At 47.3% G+C, this 18,971-nt stretch overlaps 1 protein-coding gene across 1 annotated transcript in view; it reads left to right on the forward strand.

Annotated features, from left to right (window-relative positions):
• The window catches only part of LOC135367537 (uncharacterized), a 46,889-nt gene extending 31,735 nt beyond the window's left edge, over positions 1-15,154 (forward strand). Inside the window, exons 8-12 of the mRNA XM_064600832.1 lie at positions 697-1,576; positions 8,535-9,103; positions 9,200-9,338; positions 11,701-12,013; positions 14,349-15,154. Of these exons, the coding sequence (XP_064456902.1) occupies positions 697-1,576; positions 8,535-9,103; positions 9,200-9,338; positions 11,701-12,013; positions 14,349-14,640 (2,193 nt within the window). The 3' untranslated portion in view covers positions 14,641-15,154. The remainder of the gene's footprint in view (positions 1-696; positions 1,577-8,534; positions 9,104-9,199; positions 9,339-11,700; positions 12,014-14,348) is intronic.
• Positions 15,155-18,971: the final 3,817 nt, after the last annotated feature.

Genomic DNA, 18,971 nt, shown 5'->3' on the forward strand with positions numbered 1-18,971 from the left:
CTCAATGCGGGCGGTACAATGTGTTGCCTACGTATAAAACTCATAAGGACATTCCATCATGGTAAATATCGAAGTGATTGAGCACCGTAACGCAAAGTTATAGCGCAAAACGTGAGGTTCCCGTAGTCAAAACAGCCAAGATGGCGCCTCTCAGTTAGCAGACGACATCCCTTTTGGGTGTCGTCTGCTTAGTATGCGTCGGCATTTATCGTTCCTCACGTTTCTTACTTCTGAGCAAAATATGACAGTTACACGAAAACGAAATGAGTCTGCAGTTCGATCCGGCTGGCAGGACATGCGACACGTTGTCGTGAGGGGAGCGGCATGTGCAAGTGCTCTTCTCAACGCCGCCATCTTGTTTGTTTTGACTACGGGAATTTCACGTTTTGAGTTATAACTTCGTGCTGCGGCACTCCATCACTTTGAAATTTACCAAGATTAAATGTCCTTATGAGCTTTGTATAAGGATCGCACAATATGCCACCTGCATTGAGTAATTGGCGAATACGGCATGGCGGCACGGGTAGACTTTTATAGGGTAACACCCTGTAGAACTCTGCAACAGAATAGCACACAAAATGAGGGAGCATTGTACAGTCCAAATGTGGCATCAAATATACTCCATGCTGAGCTTGATATAAAATAGAACGTAATTAAGCTGTTCCTTCTCTTTCTCTCTCTCTCTCTCTCTTTCAGACACTGAAGCTGGATGCAAACCGCATCAGCCACATCCAAACCCTGTCCGCCTCCAACCTCCCCTCTCTGGAGACGCTGAGCCTCGACCACAACCCCATCGACACCATCACCCTGTTCGACTCGAGAAACGCGGCCATCGAAAACCTCAGCCTTCAGTACTGCGAAATATCCGATGTCGCTTCCATACCATTCTCGTGCATCGACCGACTGCGGTACTTGAAGCTACGTGCCAACCGAATCAGACACATCGACGGCAACTCTTTTCCCAAGTCCGTCAACACTTCGAACTACCATTCTTTCGGCACGCGAAATCTTTATCCGTCTAAATGCAACGCCGGAAACGAAAAGAAGGGCGGTATTTTGCTGGTCATTGACATCTCCAACAATCATATCGGCGCCATTAATGACGCGTTTCGCGGCATTCAGCTGCTGGAACAGCTGGACATCGACTACAACGATCTCGAGAACGTACCGGATGACGCGTTCAGGACAAACATTAATCTGAAAGCGTTGAATATGAACGCTAATAAAATTTCCTGGATCGGAAAACACGCATTCAGGGGACTCGTGAGCCTCGCGGAGCTGAGACTATCGATGAATCGGCTGACGTCGTTGAACGGTTCGCTACACTTCATGCCCATGTTAAGGCGTGTATATCTGTACGATAATCAGTTGCTGTTTTTGAGGGAAAACGACTTTGAAAGTCTCCCGGAACTGACGGGGCTCAACGCTGAAAGAAATAACATCAGCGATGTCCGCGGTGCGTTCAGGACTCTTGCGTCTCTCCGGTTTTTATACTTGCAGGACAACAACCTGAGCGTCGTTCATCGAGTCAGCTTACCGGAGGAGATAGAGCAGATGAAGATGATCTCGATTGAAGGTGAGCGATTCCTCCCGTTGAGATACTGAGGTAAGCGACCTCCTGTATTGCGTGAGGTTAAGCGAATATGATGAATTCATGATTAGATGCGCTAAAATCCATAGAAGGACGAAATGCGGGCGATACACGCATAGCTAGAGATGCGAAATAAAAAACAAAAACAAAAAAAATGCAATTTTGAGGGGAAAACCGGTTTCTTTCGGTCTTTTCCCTCGTCTCCGGAAAGATAGCCCAAAATTTCCAGGCGACAAAATTCAAAAATGTAAATTTTCGTGCCTTTGATGCGTTCCAACCCACCGAGAGTGGCTTATGTGCTTCCAATCCCGCCACCTTAGTGCTCCGTCTGGCCGCTCCAAGCGATCGCCATTGCATTCACATAATGTCGGAGTTCTGGTCGGAGTGGACAGGTTGTTCCAATTACCTATCGCTGAGTAGACAGCAGTCTCATGGGATGCTCTGCTCTGCATTTATGCCTAGAGGATGAACACTACTAAAGCTTCTAGCTCATTGTATGCTGTGGTTTTGGCCGGCAATGCCTCGACTCAGCAGTAACCACATTTGTTTTCATTGTTTCCAATAAAAAACAAAAGAACGCTTTTTTTTTTTCGTGCGATTCAAAATTTACGGAAATTCGGTACGCATCTCTACGCAGAGCGCCACGGAGGGGTTTCGAACTTCCCGCGTGTGGTTATGAGACCGCTAGGCAATGTGAGACATGAAAGTACAATGTGGAATGCAAAAGTCAAAAATATCTCACGGGTGTAGTTCCGTATCGGGACCACTCGTTTTTGAAAATTAGTGAAAGCTTTTGGGACGTAAATACTGCGTAGATGTGAAAGAGGGTCATATACTGAATCTAAAAATGAAAGAATTATAAAATTCTGTGGACTATAACTTTTTATATGCATTTAAACAACCCCATCTGATGCACTTCCAGTCACGGAAGGGTAGCCGTAATGGTAGCGGAAACAGAAACGGTATATTACCGAAACTGGAGACGGTAACGGAAACGGAAACACATACCACGGTCCAGAGGCGGAGGGTTTTCATTTTCCCAGGGGGGGCAAGGGCGCACCGCGAAATAAGTACTCTGGCGGGGGTGGGGTGGGGGGGATATGTTTATTAAGAAAAAAAAGAAGGGTAAGCCAGATGGATGTCGGCGTGTTATTCAAAAAAAAAAAAGTGAAAAGGGGAAGACAAAAAAAAGGAAAAGAAAAAAGAAAGCAAAAGAAAACAAAAAGAAGGAAAGAAAAGAAAAATGAAGAACACAAAACTAATCACACACCCTGGCGGGATCTTATGATGTATGCAGAACTGGTATAGAAATAAGAGGAAGGAAGAACAGAAAAAAGAAAAAGAGAAACAGAGAGAACGTAAACAGTGAACATGTGCACAACTGAAGGCGTTACGCCTTCACATGTGGGCGGATACATATTTTACAAATTGCAAGATGCATTTTTGGGGTTGCTGCCTCTTCGCTCTTTTGACCCGGGCGCTCCGAGCCCCAAAGGTTGGTGTCAGTCTCCTAGCGGGACTTCCCGGGGGAGGCGGCGCCCCCCATAGTTCATGTTCCGGGGGGGGGGGGGCAAGGGCCCCCGCCCCCCCCCCCCCGCAGTCGGCGCCTATGCCACGGTCCTCCATTACCGGAAACAGAAACGGAAACGAATTTATCGTCCGGTAATGAATTCGGGTAATGACTATTCCTGTTGTGCGATGACATTTGAGTGACTTCATTTTTTTTTTTACATTGCTGCTGAGCGCTATAAGACGAAGACTTAAGAAGGAACACAACACATGCGCTACGCACTCTTCATTTTCTTTTTTTTTTTCGTTTTGATCACTCCATTCCCTGCAATGCTCTAAATACTGCACGAGAGCGCGCAATACTGGATCTCGAGGGTGCCTCCGTCGCTTACCTCGTCCCAGCCCTCATAACTCATGACACCAACACCATACTCCACCATAGCACGAGGAGGACGCATCACGATTTTTAGTTACTTATTTATTTATTGTTTTTTTTATTCACCATGGCCATGGCTGTATTATTTACTACTGATAGTGCCCACTTATGAATGCGACATTGGATGAATGTTACGCCTGTATTGATTTGCTGGACTCCGAGTGACCGAAGACATGTTCCTACTTTTTTATATATATATCTTGCAAGATGGTGCGTATCCCAACGACGTAAAATTACTTGTGTAGTGTATACGCGTGACACCAAAGCAGCACTTGGGCAAAACAGGGCCCTGATACAGCCGGACAGGCTGTCATCCCGCAGCTCTGCGACAACCGTTCCATTACCGGAAACAGTAACGGAAACGTAACAGAAACGAAATTGAAAGGCCGGTATCAGAAACGGATAACGGAAACGAAAATATAGCACTATCGAAAATGGAAACGGTAAACCAAAATACGCCCGTTATCCTTCCCTGCTTCCAGTGCAGGGGTAACACGGGAATGATTAGCCTAACAGATTCGAAACTTGCCACCTCGCAAAAGGTAGGGTCGTTGAATTGGGCTAAGTCACCTCCCGTTCGTGAGGTCAGTCCAGGTTGGGTACAGATTTCATCACCTCAGAGTCTAGCTTGCGCTTGCGGTGCACTATACATTGCTTTGCAAATATAAGACGCTGCCAAGTTGTTGTGACCACGTGGCTCACTTTCCTGGGCGATTTGATTTTGCTGCAACCGTCATGCTTCGCCTTGCTAAATATATTTGCTTTTCATATGTTCGAACCATTCCAGACAATGAGAGAAAGAGAGTTTGAGAAAAAGAGATTCCTCAGGAACAAACAGAAAAGCTCCTTAATTCTTGACTCGTGCCTTCCTGACTGAAACATCCCCATTAATCCCGCGTATACAGATGCTTTAATAAATGTTTCCTCTAGCAACCAGCGAAAGCCAGAAAACTATATTACTCAGTTTCAGTCAGATAAACAAACGACAACAGTGTGAACTTACTTATACATTGGAGACTTGTGAAGCTCCGCCGCATTGGTGAAACAAAGAAAAGAAAAGGACGGACACATAGGTGGTGATAGGGCTTGCCGTTGTCGGCCTCACGTGTGTGGGCAACCTCACGACTCATGCCCTGGGGGAATGTGCGTCCTGGGCCGACTTCTAAGGAAACTGTGCCGACATATGTCTGAAAGCGTCTGAGGAAAACCCAGAAAAAAACCCAGACAGCACAGCCGGCACCGGGATTCGAACCCGGGTACCTCTCAGTCTCGACGTGACATGGCCAGCACGCTAACCACTGAGCCACGGGAGCTAGACACATACTCTCGCCTCTTCGGTTACTCTTCGTCCCCCAATCGTGAAGAGGGGATTTTTTTTCTCCTCACGCATACACCAATCTCCTCAATATGCTGTTCAAGCAGCTCATCTGTCTCATGCCCAAGATTCGCGGACACGCCCTCCCTAAAGTGCGCTTTGCCTAATAGCGTGTGCTGTGCAAGTAAGACAACTTTACGTTTCTACACGTGTATAAGTGATAGGAGCCGTGAAAAAAACAAACAAAAAAAAAACAAGGTGGGGGACATGAGAGAGCGAATAGTTATCACCGGTCGCTTTTTTGTTAGGCGATAGTGGGCCCTGCACGACGGGCTTGATAAGGCTTCTTCAAACTGTTTCGTTGCTATCATATACCATGGTATATGAAAGCAAGGAAACAGTTTGGGGGAGCCTTATCAACGAAGTCTGCAGACTTATTTGTAGACGAGGATTGCTGGCAGAAATGGGGCCATTCCAAATGCCGTCATACCTGTGACACTGTTTTCTCTATATTATTGAAGGGTGTTTCGCTTAAAATCTGTAAACTTTCGCTTAAAATCTGTAAATCTGCAAACAAGTTTGTTTGCCTTTATTTTTCCCCTTTTTTCCTGGGAATAGCAAGCCGCCATACCGGTGGCTAACCTTTCCCTCTTATTTTTTTATATATAATAAACATATTCCCCCCCCCCCTGTAAACTTTTGTTAAACGATGCATCTCACTTGAACGGGACTTGGTGGGTAATGTTAGTAAGGGTGCAGAGATACTCGGTCTATTTTTTTGTTTCCTCATTGATTAATTAATTCGTTAATTGAAATTAATTTGTGATCCTTTTAACTACGGAGACTAGAGGAAAATTGTCGAAGGCGGAGTTGTAGAGGGGAACTGGGGTCCTGGATTCTGTTATCCGTGATTATGTACCTCCTATCCGTTCTTTACGCGAGATTGAGGATTGGGCACACATGGCTCACGCATCACCACCTACTGAGAGGTCAGGATCCGCCAGCTTGTGCGCACTGCGGTGACAGCTTGACTGTCTTGCACGTACTGGCATCCTGCCCTCACTTCGAACACCAACGCCAGCAGTATTTCACCGCACTCTACAGATACCATGTCAAACTCCACCCAGCCCTTCTACTGGGTGACACTCCTCTTGTGCCGTTTGATAATGTTATCCAATTTTTGACCATGTGTGGATTACATAGTCAGATGTAGATGTTAAGTATTGCTCCGCTTTTATCCAATATCACTGAACTCCTCATGTAAACATCTCATCCTGGATCACCTCATCGCTCACACTTGTAGATACTCACTTGTTATCGTCCACCAAGCACGTTAGCCTGTTCACCCTCCTCTCTTTCCTATCCTGTTCCATCTCATCGCTCATACCTGTAGATAGCTTTTAACTACCACACACTCTCACATCCCACTCTCATCTCTCCCATAGACATCTCTCACACACTCACCGTAGTTTTGGCGCTCTATGGCCTTTGTTGCCTTTGTGCCATTAAAACCATAATTTCTCTCTCTCTCTATCCGTTTTCTTCTTCGTTTCATTTTTCCCCGGTTTGAAAAGAGCGCACCTGAAGTTTCGAAATATCGCCCGACAGCAGCACCAGAAAGAAGTTATATCTTCATTAAAAGTGTATTGGGAAAGCTAGCGGGCCGGCGGAGCAGATACGCGCCGGAGCGCGGTGATATGTAGTACTTTTAAGTTTCGCAAGTACTTTTTTTTTCTTTTTTTTTTACGGAGCAGTGAAAACAGCAACGGATAGGAAGTACTTTTTTTATTTCCTGTTAGTGCCGCGAAGCAACTGTGGCTTATGAGCGGCGTACAGGTGCGGATTGGTGGAGAGACGGCAGAAAGGAAAGAATGGGCATAGGGGGGTTAACATGCGTCTTGGGCCGACTTCACGGGAAACTGTGCAGGCATTCGCCTGGAAAGTCTTCGGAAAACTCAGGGAAGAGCTCAGACAGCAGAGCCGGTGGCAGGATTCGAACACAACACCAGGAGGTACATAGTCATGTGTAACAGAACGCCAGACCCCTCGTTTCTTTTTCTTTTTTCTTTCCTTAATAGTTATTAATTTCAAAATTGCGGAGGTGTGCCGCTATTAACGAACGATGTGCGTGCACTCTTAAAAAAAAGGGTGTACTTTAACTCCTTTTTTTGCCACATATATAACGCCCTTTTGGAGAGTACAATTAGGCTCAAAAGGGTGTCTCCTCACTCCCTCAAGGGAGTAGCATAACACCTTTCTCCCTACTGGAGAGTAATATTACTCCCTGGCAGGGAGAAGGTGTTATGCTACTCCCTTGAGGGAGTGAGGAGACACCCTTTTGAGCGTAATTGTACTCTCCAAAAGGGTGTTATATATGTGGCAAGGAAAGGAGTTAAAGTACACCCTTTTTTTTTAAAGAGTGATGGTCGAAGTGGCAACATACTGGTCGAGTGGGTGGGCGGGAAAGTGCGCCTTTTGGGCGGCTTATTGGTATGAACTGGGGTCGACACTCGATCATCCTTTTCGCAAGGAAGAGTAACGGTAACGGAAACAGAAACGGTATGTTACCTTAATTCGCTCTAACGATAACGGAAACAGAAACGCATGCCACGGTATTCCATTATCGAAACAGAAACGGAAACGAAAATTATCGTCCCGTACTGAATTCGGGTAATGGCTAATATTCCTGTTCTGCGATGACATTTCAGCTACTTTTCATTTTATTTTTGTATTTTGATGACTCCATTTCCACGACAGCATGAAAAACAAAGCGCAACATTGGATCTCAAGGATGCATCCCTCGCTTACCCACTCGTCCCAGACCTCATAACTCCATATGACGTCCACACGCGTATGAGATACAACATGGACTCCACGCACTCTGTCTCTACTCCACCATAGCACGAGAATGACAGCCTACCATTTTTATTAATTAATTAATTTATTTATTTATTTATTTTACTTTTTTCATTTCGCCGTGGCTATGGCAGTATTGTGTGCTACTGGGAGCGTCTGCCTTTAAATGCAATATTGGATGAAGGTTGCGCCCATCTTGGGCTGCTGAAGACAAAAGCCTGACTGAAGACATGTTCCTACATTTCTTGAAAAAGTCTTGCAATATGTGCGCATCTCAACCACGTGAAATTACTTGTGTAGTGTGTACACGTGACACCGAAGCAGCACTTTGGCGAAAACAGGGTGATGACAGATCGGGGCGGGATGTCCTCCCAGTTACTCCATTTCTTACGCGTAAAAACATGATAACTGCGAGGGATAGAATTTAGAAGCGGACTTTTACACCGCTAACTTTTAAGAAAGCGCATCTCAGTAAAGTGTAACAACAACAACAACTACTACTACAACCTTAGTTTAACGATACAGTGCGAAGTTCATGAAGCAGTGCGCTTCTGGGATAGATGGCGTCAAGCTAAAAATGTCGTCGTCTTGCCCCGCATTAAGATACTGGAGGGGGGGGGGATTTATTGGCAGAAAAGAGAAAAGGAAAGAAAGAAAGGTTAAGATGCAGGGCATCTCCTTGGGCATGGGAAAACGACACGTCGCGAACGTCGAATCAATCAATCAATCAATCAATGTAACGCCCTCCCGAGGGACTCTTGGGAGTAAATAAATTGATTGATTGAATGTTGAATGCACACTACATATTGCCTAATAACTCCTTGCAGGAAATCCATTAACGTGCGACTGCCAGCTATCTTGGCTGTACGAGATACCACGGCTGTACACGGCCCATGACGTCCCTCTCTGCAACAGTCCGCCAAGGCTCGCCGGGGCTCCCTTCCTAAGCAACGAAACAAGATACAGCCTGGACATCAGGCTCGAAGACTGCGACGAGAAGTGCAGCTGCAAATGTATAGCGGACGGCTACGAGGGATTTATTAAGGTCGACTGCTCTTACCGGAACATGAAGGCGGTGCCACGGAAGTTTCCAAGAGACACGGCCGTCATAGATCTTAGCGGGAACTTGTTGGACACGCTAGACATGTCCTTAGCGAAGCAAGCGCCGGCGGTGCGGAGCTTGAACCTTACGAATAATTTGTACGCCAACCTCGATTGGAAAGTCTTGCCGAAGAACCTGCGTTACTTGTTCCTACAAAACAACTCTTTCTGGCACTTCCCGTTAAGTGTAGTTGATAATCTGAACTTATCGGGGATTTGGTTATCTGGAAATCCGTGGAACTGCGACTGCGAGGACTACGCCTTCAGGCAGTGGGCAGAATCACATGAAGATACGGTAAGATATATATGGCGGCTTCTATGCCAGTCTTCATGGGTGTTGTGGACAATGTGATTCATTCAATCACGTCATTGCTCTGCTTCCGTTTGATAGATCAGAGATGCTGGTGTCCTCAGGTGTGCTGAAGGAACAAATGCTGGGGTATCGTCGATGCTGTTTATGGACCTGGAGCAGAAGGACCTTTGCCCATTCAAGACGTCGGGATTCGTGACCTATGGAGTGCCGTTCCTTGGTAGGGTTCTTGTAAGACGTGCAGTCTAAAGACATCCTGACCGGTGGTGCCGTTATTGCGGAGGAGTTCGCTAATCAGTACCATGGCTTTCACTTTAAGAATTAATTTTTATCTACTTGTTTACTTATTTACAGATAAACGTACTATCTTCTCGATGGCGTTATAGTGCGGACGGGGGATTTAGTATGAGGCAGAAGAAAACAAAACATAATTTCACGTGCATGGTACCCATCTGCTCTGTATACACACACATACAAGAAAACATACGTGCATTAATTCCACAATGAATTATCCCTATTACAGCTATTTATTACATTTACTATTAATCAATATTATTGATCTTGTCAGGAGTAACAGCAACAGATACATGCTACAAAACAATAATTCGAACAGTTGAGATACCAAAGTAATCCTGTTGTTCTCTATATCGACATCTTTCTATCTATACATATATCTGTCGATTCTCTAGGTTGACCGGCTGGCTATTCAACCACTAATTGTCTGCGAGAAAGAAATTAATATTGGGTTAACATGGGTTTTCCGGTAACTTTGTCGTATTCTCGTGGAATGGCCACGGTAAGAAACATAATTAGTTTGGAAAAGAACACGGCTTTTACCTCTACTAGTCAAAGTAGTATTGGCAAGATACCACGAAATAATTTGAGACTCGAATTCTTGCTTGTACCAGCGACTTCGTGTTGCAACAATGAAGAAACAACCGCAGGAAATAATTCTGCATCGCCATCGCAGAATTACATTTTTGCATCATTCATGATTTGTTACACGGGACGACATAAACGCAGCGATGTAGACGGATGTCGTTGTTGAGAGCCTGCATCAATTGTGAAAGGAGCAGGATCGAATTAGTGTGAGGGACACAGCCACTGTTTCCCCCGGTTAACACACTCACGTTGTTCCAGGGTCTTAATGTGCCACCACGGCATTGCATCTCGTGTATTCAGGACCGCATGCTGTATATAGCCCCAGTTGCTTTCGCGGCGCTGACACGGAACCACACTCTTAAAAATGAACTTCACCGCATAGCACGCTCCTAGCCAACCATCATCTCGAATGATATCGTTATCTGCCCTAATTTGTTGAAAAGGGGAGGCGTACGCCTTTTCTGTGACACTTATGCTGTTCATAATTGTCACAAAAAGGCGTACGCCTCCCGTTTTCAACAAATCAGGGCAGATAACGATATCATTCGAGATGATGGTTGGCTAGGAGCGTGCTATGCGGTGAAGTTCATTTCTAAGAGTGCAGGGTCAGACATTATGTCATTGCGATCTAAGTCTCTCACAATGTGTTCTCCCAAAAGATTGTCCCTCTAGGGACGCCGGAAGGATCATGAAATTAATTTCTAGTTTGGGGAAGGATGACGTCATGGCCCAGTCTATACACGCTCGTGTGGCAACGTTGTTCCTCGAAGGTCGATTTCTGACTCCTCAACACAGCTGCTGGCAGTCTTCCAACGCAGGCTGGAGGGCGGAGATGCAACCTGTCCGTAGGAGAGACAGACTGTCCCGGTGACGTCACCCACTCATGGAGAATCCGAAACTATGAAGTTTTGCGCGTTCTTTCGAAAATTCGGAAAAACGCGTGATGTTCACAAAATGAATTTGTGTTGTACGCACTGAGTCTTTGAGTGAGGTTGATTCATAATATAAAATACAATAAATATCATCTTTTAATTTCGTAAATAAACTTTAGCTCCCGACAGCCCCCCACGTCATACACACGACAACCAGCCTTCCCTGACTAGGCCTTCCTCTTTGGTTCTGGGTTGTGGCAACAGTACGGAAATATGACTTCGAAGTGACATCCGCTTGTCCAAGGCTGTCTCTGGGCTGCGCGGGGGGGGGGGGGGGGGCTTCCATGTGGTGCAGTTGCTCATAAAGCTGACAGAGGAGCCTCCTTACCCTCTTCTTTCCCCTCTTGCCGCGTGTTCACACGAGCGACATCTCTGGGGATACTCTACTGGACGAAAGAGAGAAAGAGAAAAAAAAAAGAGAAAACGAATGTAGTTTCACCGCGTCTTTTGCTGAGCATACGCACGGCACCGGAATATTGGGAGCGGCGAACTGTGGACACAGCAGGCGACACAACCTCTCGTGTCGCCTCCTACGGAATATCTTGTTGCTGGGCCGCGGGATACTCCCCATGGCTAGAAGAGCAGGAAAAGACATGACGCTGGGCGCACGCGCTCGCGTGATAGTAGAAGGCTACGACGTTTCGTGCATCTTCCGCTGAAGTACTTCGGGGAATGTCGTCCGTGCGAATACGCGGTTACTGTCCACATTTGTACACGACCGATTCTTACAGCTCCTTGGCTGTACTAACTTGGAATATTTGTTTTCAGTTGTGCTCTCCGGGTGCTTGGCGGTAACGATGATATACCTGAAGCGCGAGAGACAAATCAAGATCTGGCTTTACGCTCACGGTCTTCGATTCGTTAAGGAGGACGACCTGGACAAAGACAAAATGTTCGACGTCTTCCTCTCCTTCAGCAGCAAGGACTCCGACTGGGCGTATACCCATCTTTTACCTGGTCTCGAAGAATCAGGGTTCTCTGTCTGCACTTACGACCGCAACTTCAAAGGTGGCTATCTCTTGCAAGACATCATTCAAGAGGCCGTGGCTTGTTCGCGACGCACGCTCTTGCTGCTTACGCAGTAAGTACAGCATGCCCTGATTTGCTGAACACACTTAAAGTGCCACTACGAACTCGTGTCTTCAAAATCCTACCAAAGTTGTGTTACCGAAATCTTCTTGTCCCACTTTACATTCCTGCGAAATATCTTGGCTCTACACTGTTAAAACAGAACTTCACCATATAGCACACGCCTAGCCAACCACCATTCCGATTGATATCATTCTGTGTCTTGATTTGCTCAAAACAGGTGGGAGGCAGAATCTGGGACAAGCATAATGTATCTCAGATAGACGCCTCCTCCCATTTTACAATAAATCAATGCACAGAATGATATTATTCGGAATGATCGTTGGTTAGGAGCATATGCTATGTAGTGAAGTTCTGTTTTAACAGTGTACGTGACGCGAAAGGTAGAGAAAATTAATTTTTATTTTTGAGAACTGTGACGTCATGTTTGGCTCCAACGGTGCGCCCAGCTCTCATCTGGCAACGTTGTCGCCCTTCGTGTCCTCCAGGGGGCTCACTTTTTGCACTCCGTTAGCGGAGCCCCATGTGACACATCCGACCGCTCCGACCTTCGAGAAAACACAAAGGAAGGAGATAACATCTCTCCCACTTTCCGCTCTTTCGATCAGTGTCCTGTCACGTGACTTCGCCACCAGGTGACCCTCCCCGGACGCCGGCGTCATTGCTAGGAGAAAAGTGCTCTCTCCAGAACATGACATTATTGCAATTGGTAGGCTTATGATTACGTCACTCGCTCCTCGCGTCATCGAAACTTGTGGAGGCTCAACAGATGTTCAAAAATTGACAGAAATGCGCAGCGTTCGTAAACAGGATTGAAATTTCACGTATAGAATCCTTGAGGCACATTCTTTTCATGGACTAAATAAAAAATGAACGCTGTTTTCCGAGTCCGCAGTGGCACTTTATAGTGCAGTAAGAAACGATGGTACGTTGACAGACGCAGCGCCGCGAAGTTCGGTTATGCTTGTGAGAGTCCAGTTAGGGGGTCATACCCTGTCACACGGGCTAGTTTGGTGTCATTTTCGTGAGGTGCGCTCTTCCCAAGCGAATGTCACTTTCACTACATGCTGCTACACAGCCCAAGTAAGTGTCACTAAACTATGATGGCAGTGTCGAGAGACGAGAATGCACGATGACAAAATTTGTAGGCACGTAGCCACAGTCCCGTCATAAGAACGTTCAGAAACGCTTCCGGCAAATGTAAAAAAAAAAAAGCCTCAAATTTGTGCCACCAGAAATATGGCCGCGGCCAGATCGCCATCCTCGAAGTTTTCACAGGATGTTAACGAGAGTAAGTACAGTTTATTTGCGAACAATGATGTACTTAAATAAGCACGCTGCTGAAAATAATTCTTTAAAAATATTGCTATTGCTACGGCCTTTACTTTTCCCGAATACGTTTACCTGTACCTCAAACCCTGCTGTCGAGACTATGCACGCGGAAGATGCGGCAGTTTGCTGGAGAGAAACGATCTTGCTTGTCGTCACCCGATTGCCATTACAGCAGTGTGGGGTCGTCATGGCCGCGCCCACTGAAAGGCGTCGCAACGAGTACGGCAGTGGGGGCGTCATGACCGCGCCCACTGATAAGCGCCGAAACCAATACGGCATTGTGGGCGTCATAGCCACGCCCACTGATAAGCGCCGAAACCAATACGGCATTGTGGGCGTCATAGCCACGCCCACTGATATGCGCCGCAGCCAATACGGCAGCTTGCTAGAGAGCAGCTATCTTGCCGGACGTTACCCTTGGAGGAAGGAAAACTAAGGAGGGAACACGACCGTTTCTTTCCGAATCACAAAAGTGCAGTGGAAGTGACGACATATAGTGCGCATCATGAGGACGTCACATCGATCAGGTGACTGGAGGCAGCCAATCTGCGGTGAGACTTCGCCACAACTGGGACAAACAAACTGGGGCAGCTGCCGGCGGGGATGGCGTTTTGTGGCGCCCGGCGAGATGCTAGAGAGCTGGGAGAGGAGAATTGTTTGTCCCAGTTGCTTCTCCTCACCCAAACTTCCGGAATCGTGCAAAATGACGTCACACTCCCTCCTTATTTTCCTTCCTCCATGACGTTACCCGATCGCCATTACAGCAGTCTGTGAGCGTCATGGCCGCGCCTGGTGAAGTTGTCGTCAGCCGCTGCGCTGTAATGACATAATTGCTCATATATCTCGTACATATTGCTTTCTATATGATAGCTCCCCATTTCTATACAGCGCAAAACTAAGAACACTGCGCGATCTATACCCGAACAGTTGTGTCAGTAAATGACGTTGCATGATACTAATATACGACTACAAGTTCCGTTTGTTGCCTCTTCCAGAAATTTCGTGGAAAGCGAATGGTGCCGCTGGGAGTTTCGAGTTGCTCATCACACCGCTCTCCAAGACAAGGTCAACCGCCTTATCATTGTCGTCGCTGAAAATGTTCCCGAAGATATCGACGATGACCTCGCCCTGTACATGAACACCACCAAATATCTCTGCTGGAGAGAGAAGAACTTCTGGGATAAGTTGCGATATTCGTTACCGAAAAAGGATATCAAACGCGATGCCCTTCCCACTGCGGGGGATACGCCCCTTTCTACAATTTACAAGCACAGTATTCAGCGGTGACGCTGCTGCGCGGGTTACGCGTGTTCGCACCTATTCCTGAAGCTGTGCATCAATACAATACTCGTGGACTAAGTGAAGTGACTGCTTGCGGCAAACCGCTGGTCTCGTGATCCTGGTACTGAGATACCTTGTCGGCGATTGTGACACGATCGGGTACATTGAGACGGGGAGGGTGAAGACCGGGCGAACAGGAAGCACCAGCTCGCGTGGCTCAGTGCTTGCCATGTCACGTCTAGATTGGAAGGTACAGGAGTTCGAATCCCAGTGCTGACCGTGCCGTCTGGGTTTTCCTCAGACGCTTTCAGATATATGTCTGCACAGTTCTCCTAGAAGTCGGCCCAGGACGCTCTCGTGACGTTGCCTGCCTCTGTGGAACGGTGATCTCTTCAGAAGCACCAGCAGCACCACCACGCAAACAGGAAGCTGTTCACACAAACACCATCACAATAAGGCCGGTTTCACACTACCGTATTTGTCGACCGTGTGCTTCAAAAATACAGCCCAGTTCACACTATTGCGTTCCAGTTTGTGCGTGCGTGCGTACACTCTTAAAAATGAGCTTCAGCACATAGCACTCTCCTAGCCAACCATCATCCCGAATGACAACGTTCTCGCCCCTGATTTGCTGAAAACGGGAGGAGGAGCCTATTTTGTGCCCATTATGCACGGCACAAAATAGGCTCCTCCTCCCGTTTTCAACAAATCAGGGTCGAGAACGTTGTCATTCGGGATGATGGTTGGCGAGGAGCGTGCTATGTGGTGAAGTTCATTTTTAAGAGTGTACGTCGCGTTGCAGTCCGTGCGTGCGTGACATGCGTTTGTCTGCTCACATACATGGTGTTTCACCTATAAGTGCTAAACAATTCTTACTGGCGACGTACCCGCAGGAGGATTGTGGAAATTTCGGCAATCACCTTCTGGAAACTTTTGCCACAATTGAGGAAGGCTTTGGACAATTTTTAATTGCGGGAAATTTATTTTTGTCAATTGAACTTTGAAAATTGCCAAGCGAACCTCTTCTTTTTACAGAAATATGAAGTCCTCCACGGATAACCACGGACCCATAAAAAAAACTATGCACAGTACAGCAACCGAAATAGTCGGGGAAAAAAAAAAGTAAAGCTTCCGCTCTAGTCCCGCCTGCTTGGTTTTCGTAAAGAGGCGCGCGCGAAATGTGCGTCCAGCGGAGGAAGTGGCCCCGCCTTCATTTGTCTTGCCTCCTTTGTGACAAGACTGCTGTCACTACACTCTTAAAAATGAACTTCACCGCATAGCACGCTCTTAGACAACCATTATCTCGAGTGATAACGCTATGTGCCCTGATTTGTTCAAAACGGTAGGCGTACGCCTTTTTGTGACACTTATGCGGTTCATAATTGTCACAAAAATGGCGTACGCCTCCCGTTTTCAACAAATCAGGGCAGGTAACGATATCATTCGAGATGATGGTTGGCTAGGAGCGTGCTATGCGGTGAAGTTCATTTTTAAGAGTGTAGTATCAAGGTCAGGGCGGGGAAAAGACAGGTAAAGCAAGAGGCGGAAACACTTGCCCCCTCTCCCCGACTCTTCCATGCGATCGCATAGCGTTGCGTTGTAAAGGCAGAGACCAAGCATATACAAAGCATATACTGGATGCGATTATCACGCAGTAAGCCTTTTAAAAGTGATGCAGCGACCTGTAATTGTCTAATATGCCATTTTTATATTGTTTTCTCACAGAAAATGAACGCAGCTCTTTGGGTACGCGTCGGACGCAGCGAACCGGAGGTATACGTAAAGTGGCTGCTTCAGAGAGCGATCGTTTGGTATTCCCACCGTTACGTGGTGACACTCGTACTCCGAGTTTGGTACGCGAGCGCGCTCTTCACGCCCCAGCTTTTGGTGGGTGCACGAAAAAGGGGTAGCGTGCTACGTCACGTGACCTCTATCCTGCTGTCCACGAAAGCGAAGGAAAGGAACGCAGGACATGGGGCACAGCGAGCGTGTACAAGCCTCCAAGTGACATTTAATAGCTGCTCCAGGAGCACGAAACTCAGAGCGCCCGAGCAAGAGTAAGAGAGCAGCTGCTTAACGCACTCAGCGTGTTGCACACGTCCCTCCTCAGGCGGAATTTCCTCCTAAACTGTGGACACATTTATACATACATTCATTACAGAACAATAAACTAAGCCACTGAGGCTCTGATCATTACATATACCTCTTAATCGCTGTACGACTCAACTTTCTCTTCGACGTACATCTCGAGTTTCGGTCGGAGTTCTGGTGCGAGGAGCGCTGCTCGGAAGTGAAGCACAGCTAGCGTAGCACATCACCTCTTCCTCAAACTCATCCTTGCTATCCTTATCGTCCGAGTCACAATAAGGAGGCGCGAGAACCGTTTCAAGTTCGCAGTAGCTCTCCGCTAGCTCAGCCATGGTGATCACTTCGAAGATTCGAAAGCACAGCTATGGTATTGTACAGCTCGTACAGCCAAAAACACAGGCGGAGGCGGACATGTGATGGCAGACACCGGATACAGCTGGGAAACGCTATGCACGGCTCGCCTACACGAGGGTAGCGACTCCGGGTCGACTCGCGCCACTCCCTATCAGATGGGGGTAGCTAAGAGGCATGTTGCTCGGGATCTTGAGTCGACTTCGCAGCGAACTATGCCGACATGTGCGTTTGGATGGGTTATTCTGAAGCAGTGCAAGAGATATTCTTCGTCATACTATCCGGAGCCAAACGGGGAAAATTGATGGATGTGTCAGTAACTATGCATTGAAGGAAGGGAAAAAATGATTAGTTCAGATGAGCTGTGTGATTGAACCATCAGGACTTCCTGAATTGTAAGGATCATGTCATAGTCACCAACTCCCGTGTAGAACCCTGTCTGCATGATCCGCTAGGGGAGCTATCTTTCGGCCAGCGGGATCTTAATCTTGATTGGACAGTGTAAATTTGAACGTGCTGAAGCGGACACACAGACACACAGCGGTGGCAGACGACAGATACAGATACTTCGAGGTGACCTGGGTTCGGATCCGTGCGCCGGATGTGCCGTCTGGGTGTTTTCCGTGGGGTTTCCTCAAACGCTTTAAGATAAGTGGCGGCAAAGTTCCCTGTGAAGTCGGCCCAGGACGCACAGTGGTGCAGGGTATGATGAGTATAGGGGTTTCACTGCGTATGAGCACATTCTTTGCTCGGGGAATGCAAATTATGTATGTCATGCATACATTCCTTCGGAAGCCTGTGCGGGAAATCATCAGCACACCTTGTCCATGCGTGAAGACTTTATTATCTGTAATCGTTTCGAAACTATTCACATACGCGTTAAATATCGAAGACCGGATAGGTTACCGCGAGAAAGAACGTGACACCCATCCCAGAGCGACAAATCGCCGTCACACTCCGCACTTCCGGCAGAAAGATGTATTTGAACAGCGTCGATCCATAGGCCCCCGATATCAAACACACAAAGAAGCACCAAATGCCGTATACATTTCTCGCAATGTCAAGTCCACTACAAGCCGTCCCGAACAGCAGCGCCGCAGACATGCAGAAGGCAAAGAAAGCGCCTGCCATCGCTAGTACGTAGTCATGCCAGCGCGTTCTTAGTGCAGTAATACCAAGAACCAAAGCCATCATCATCTGGTGGAGAACGGTCAAGGAGTAGCGCGTACCGTTGAGATCTGTGCTGACGGCAGCGGTGAAGCCCTCTATGGCACTGTACGCGCTTGATATGTAGAGCAGCTCCATGAAGCCGACGCGAGATATGGGACGTGCAACGTATTGGTAGCTGCTCCATCTAGATGTGTACAATAGTTCTGTGCGCACTCCCGGCGTAGCGGAGAAGTGTTCCGGGTACATTGTGTGCACAAAAAAGTCGAAGAGTTCCCAAGTAAGAATGCCAATGACCGCCGCTGCGTCGTAAGAGCGGCCCAGTGCTGTGCATGTCCTGCAGAACGGCATGGTGCGCAGCATCCAATGGGCGAGGACCATACCAGCGCTGACACTGATGCTTGTTTCCACTGCACTTGAAACCCAGAGGGCATTGGACCTCGCCATGGCTACTTTCATGCAGACGAAAGGAAGCGCGAACGATGCGAGCAATATGAAGAAAGGGAAAGTCGATGCCTTTAGCGTCGTTTGCAGGACCCATAGGATTGACATGCTGTCTTCGCACTGAGAACGTCGATAGGTTCCCAGAGATGAATACTCCTAGCGCGCTCACTTGCCACGCTTCTTCTTCGTTTTCCTCTAAGAGGATGGTCTTCTCCCCCTATAAGGGAGATTGGCCAGGACGGCTAATAACGTTTCCATTTTTTGTTTTTGTTCTCCACACGTTCTAG

Source organism: Ornithodoros turicata, chromosome 8, assembly GCF_037126465.1.
Source record: "Ornithodoros turicata isolate Travis chromosome 8, ASM3712646v1, whole genome shotgun sequence".
In the NCBI taxonomy this organism is placed as follows: Eukaryota; Metazoa; Arthropoda; class Arachnida; order Ixodida; family Argasidae; genus Ornithodoros; species Ornithodoros turicata.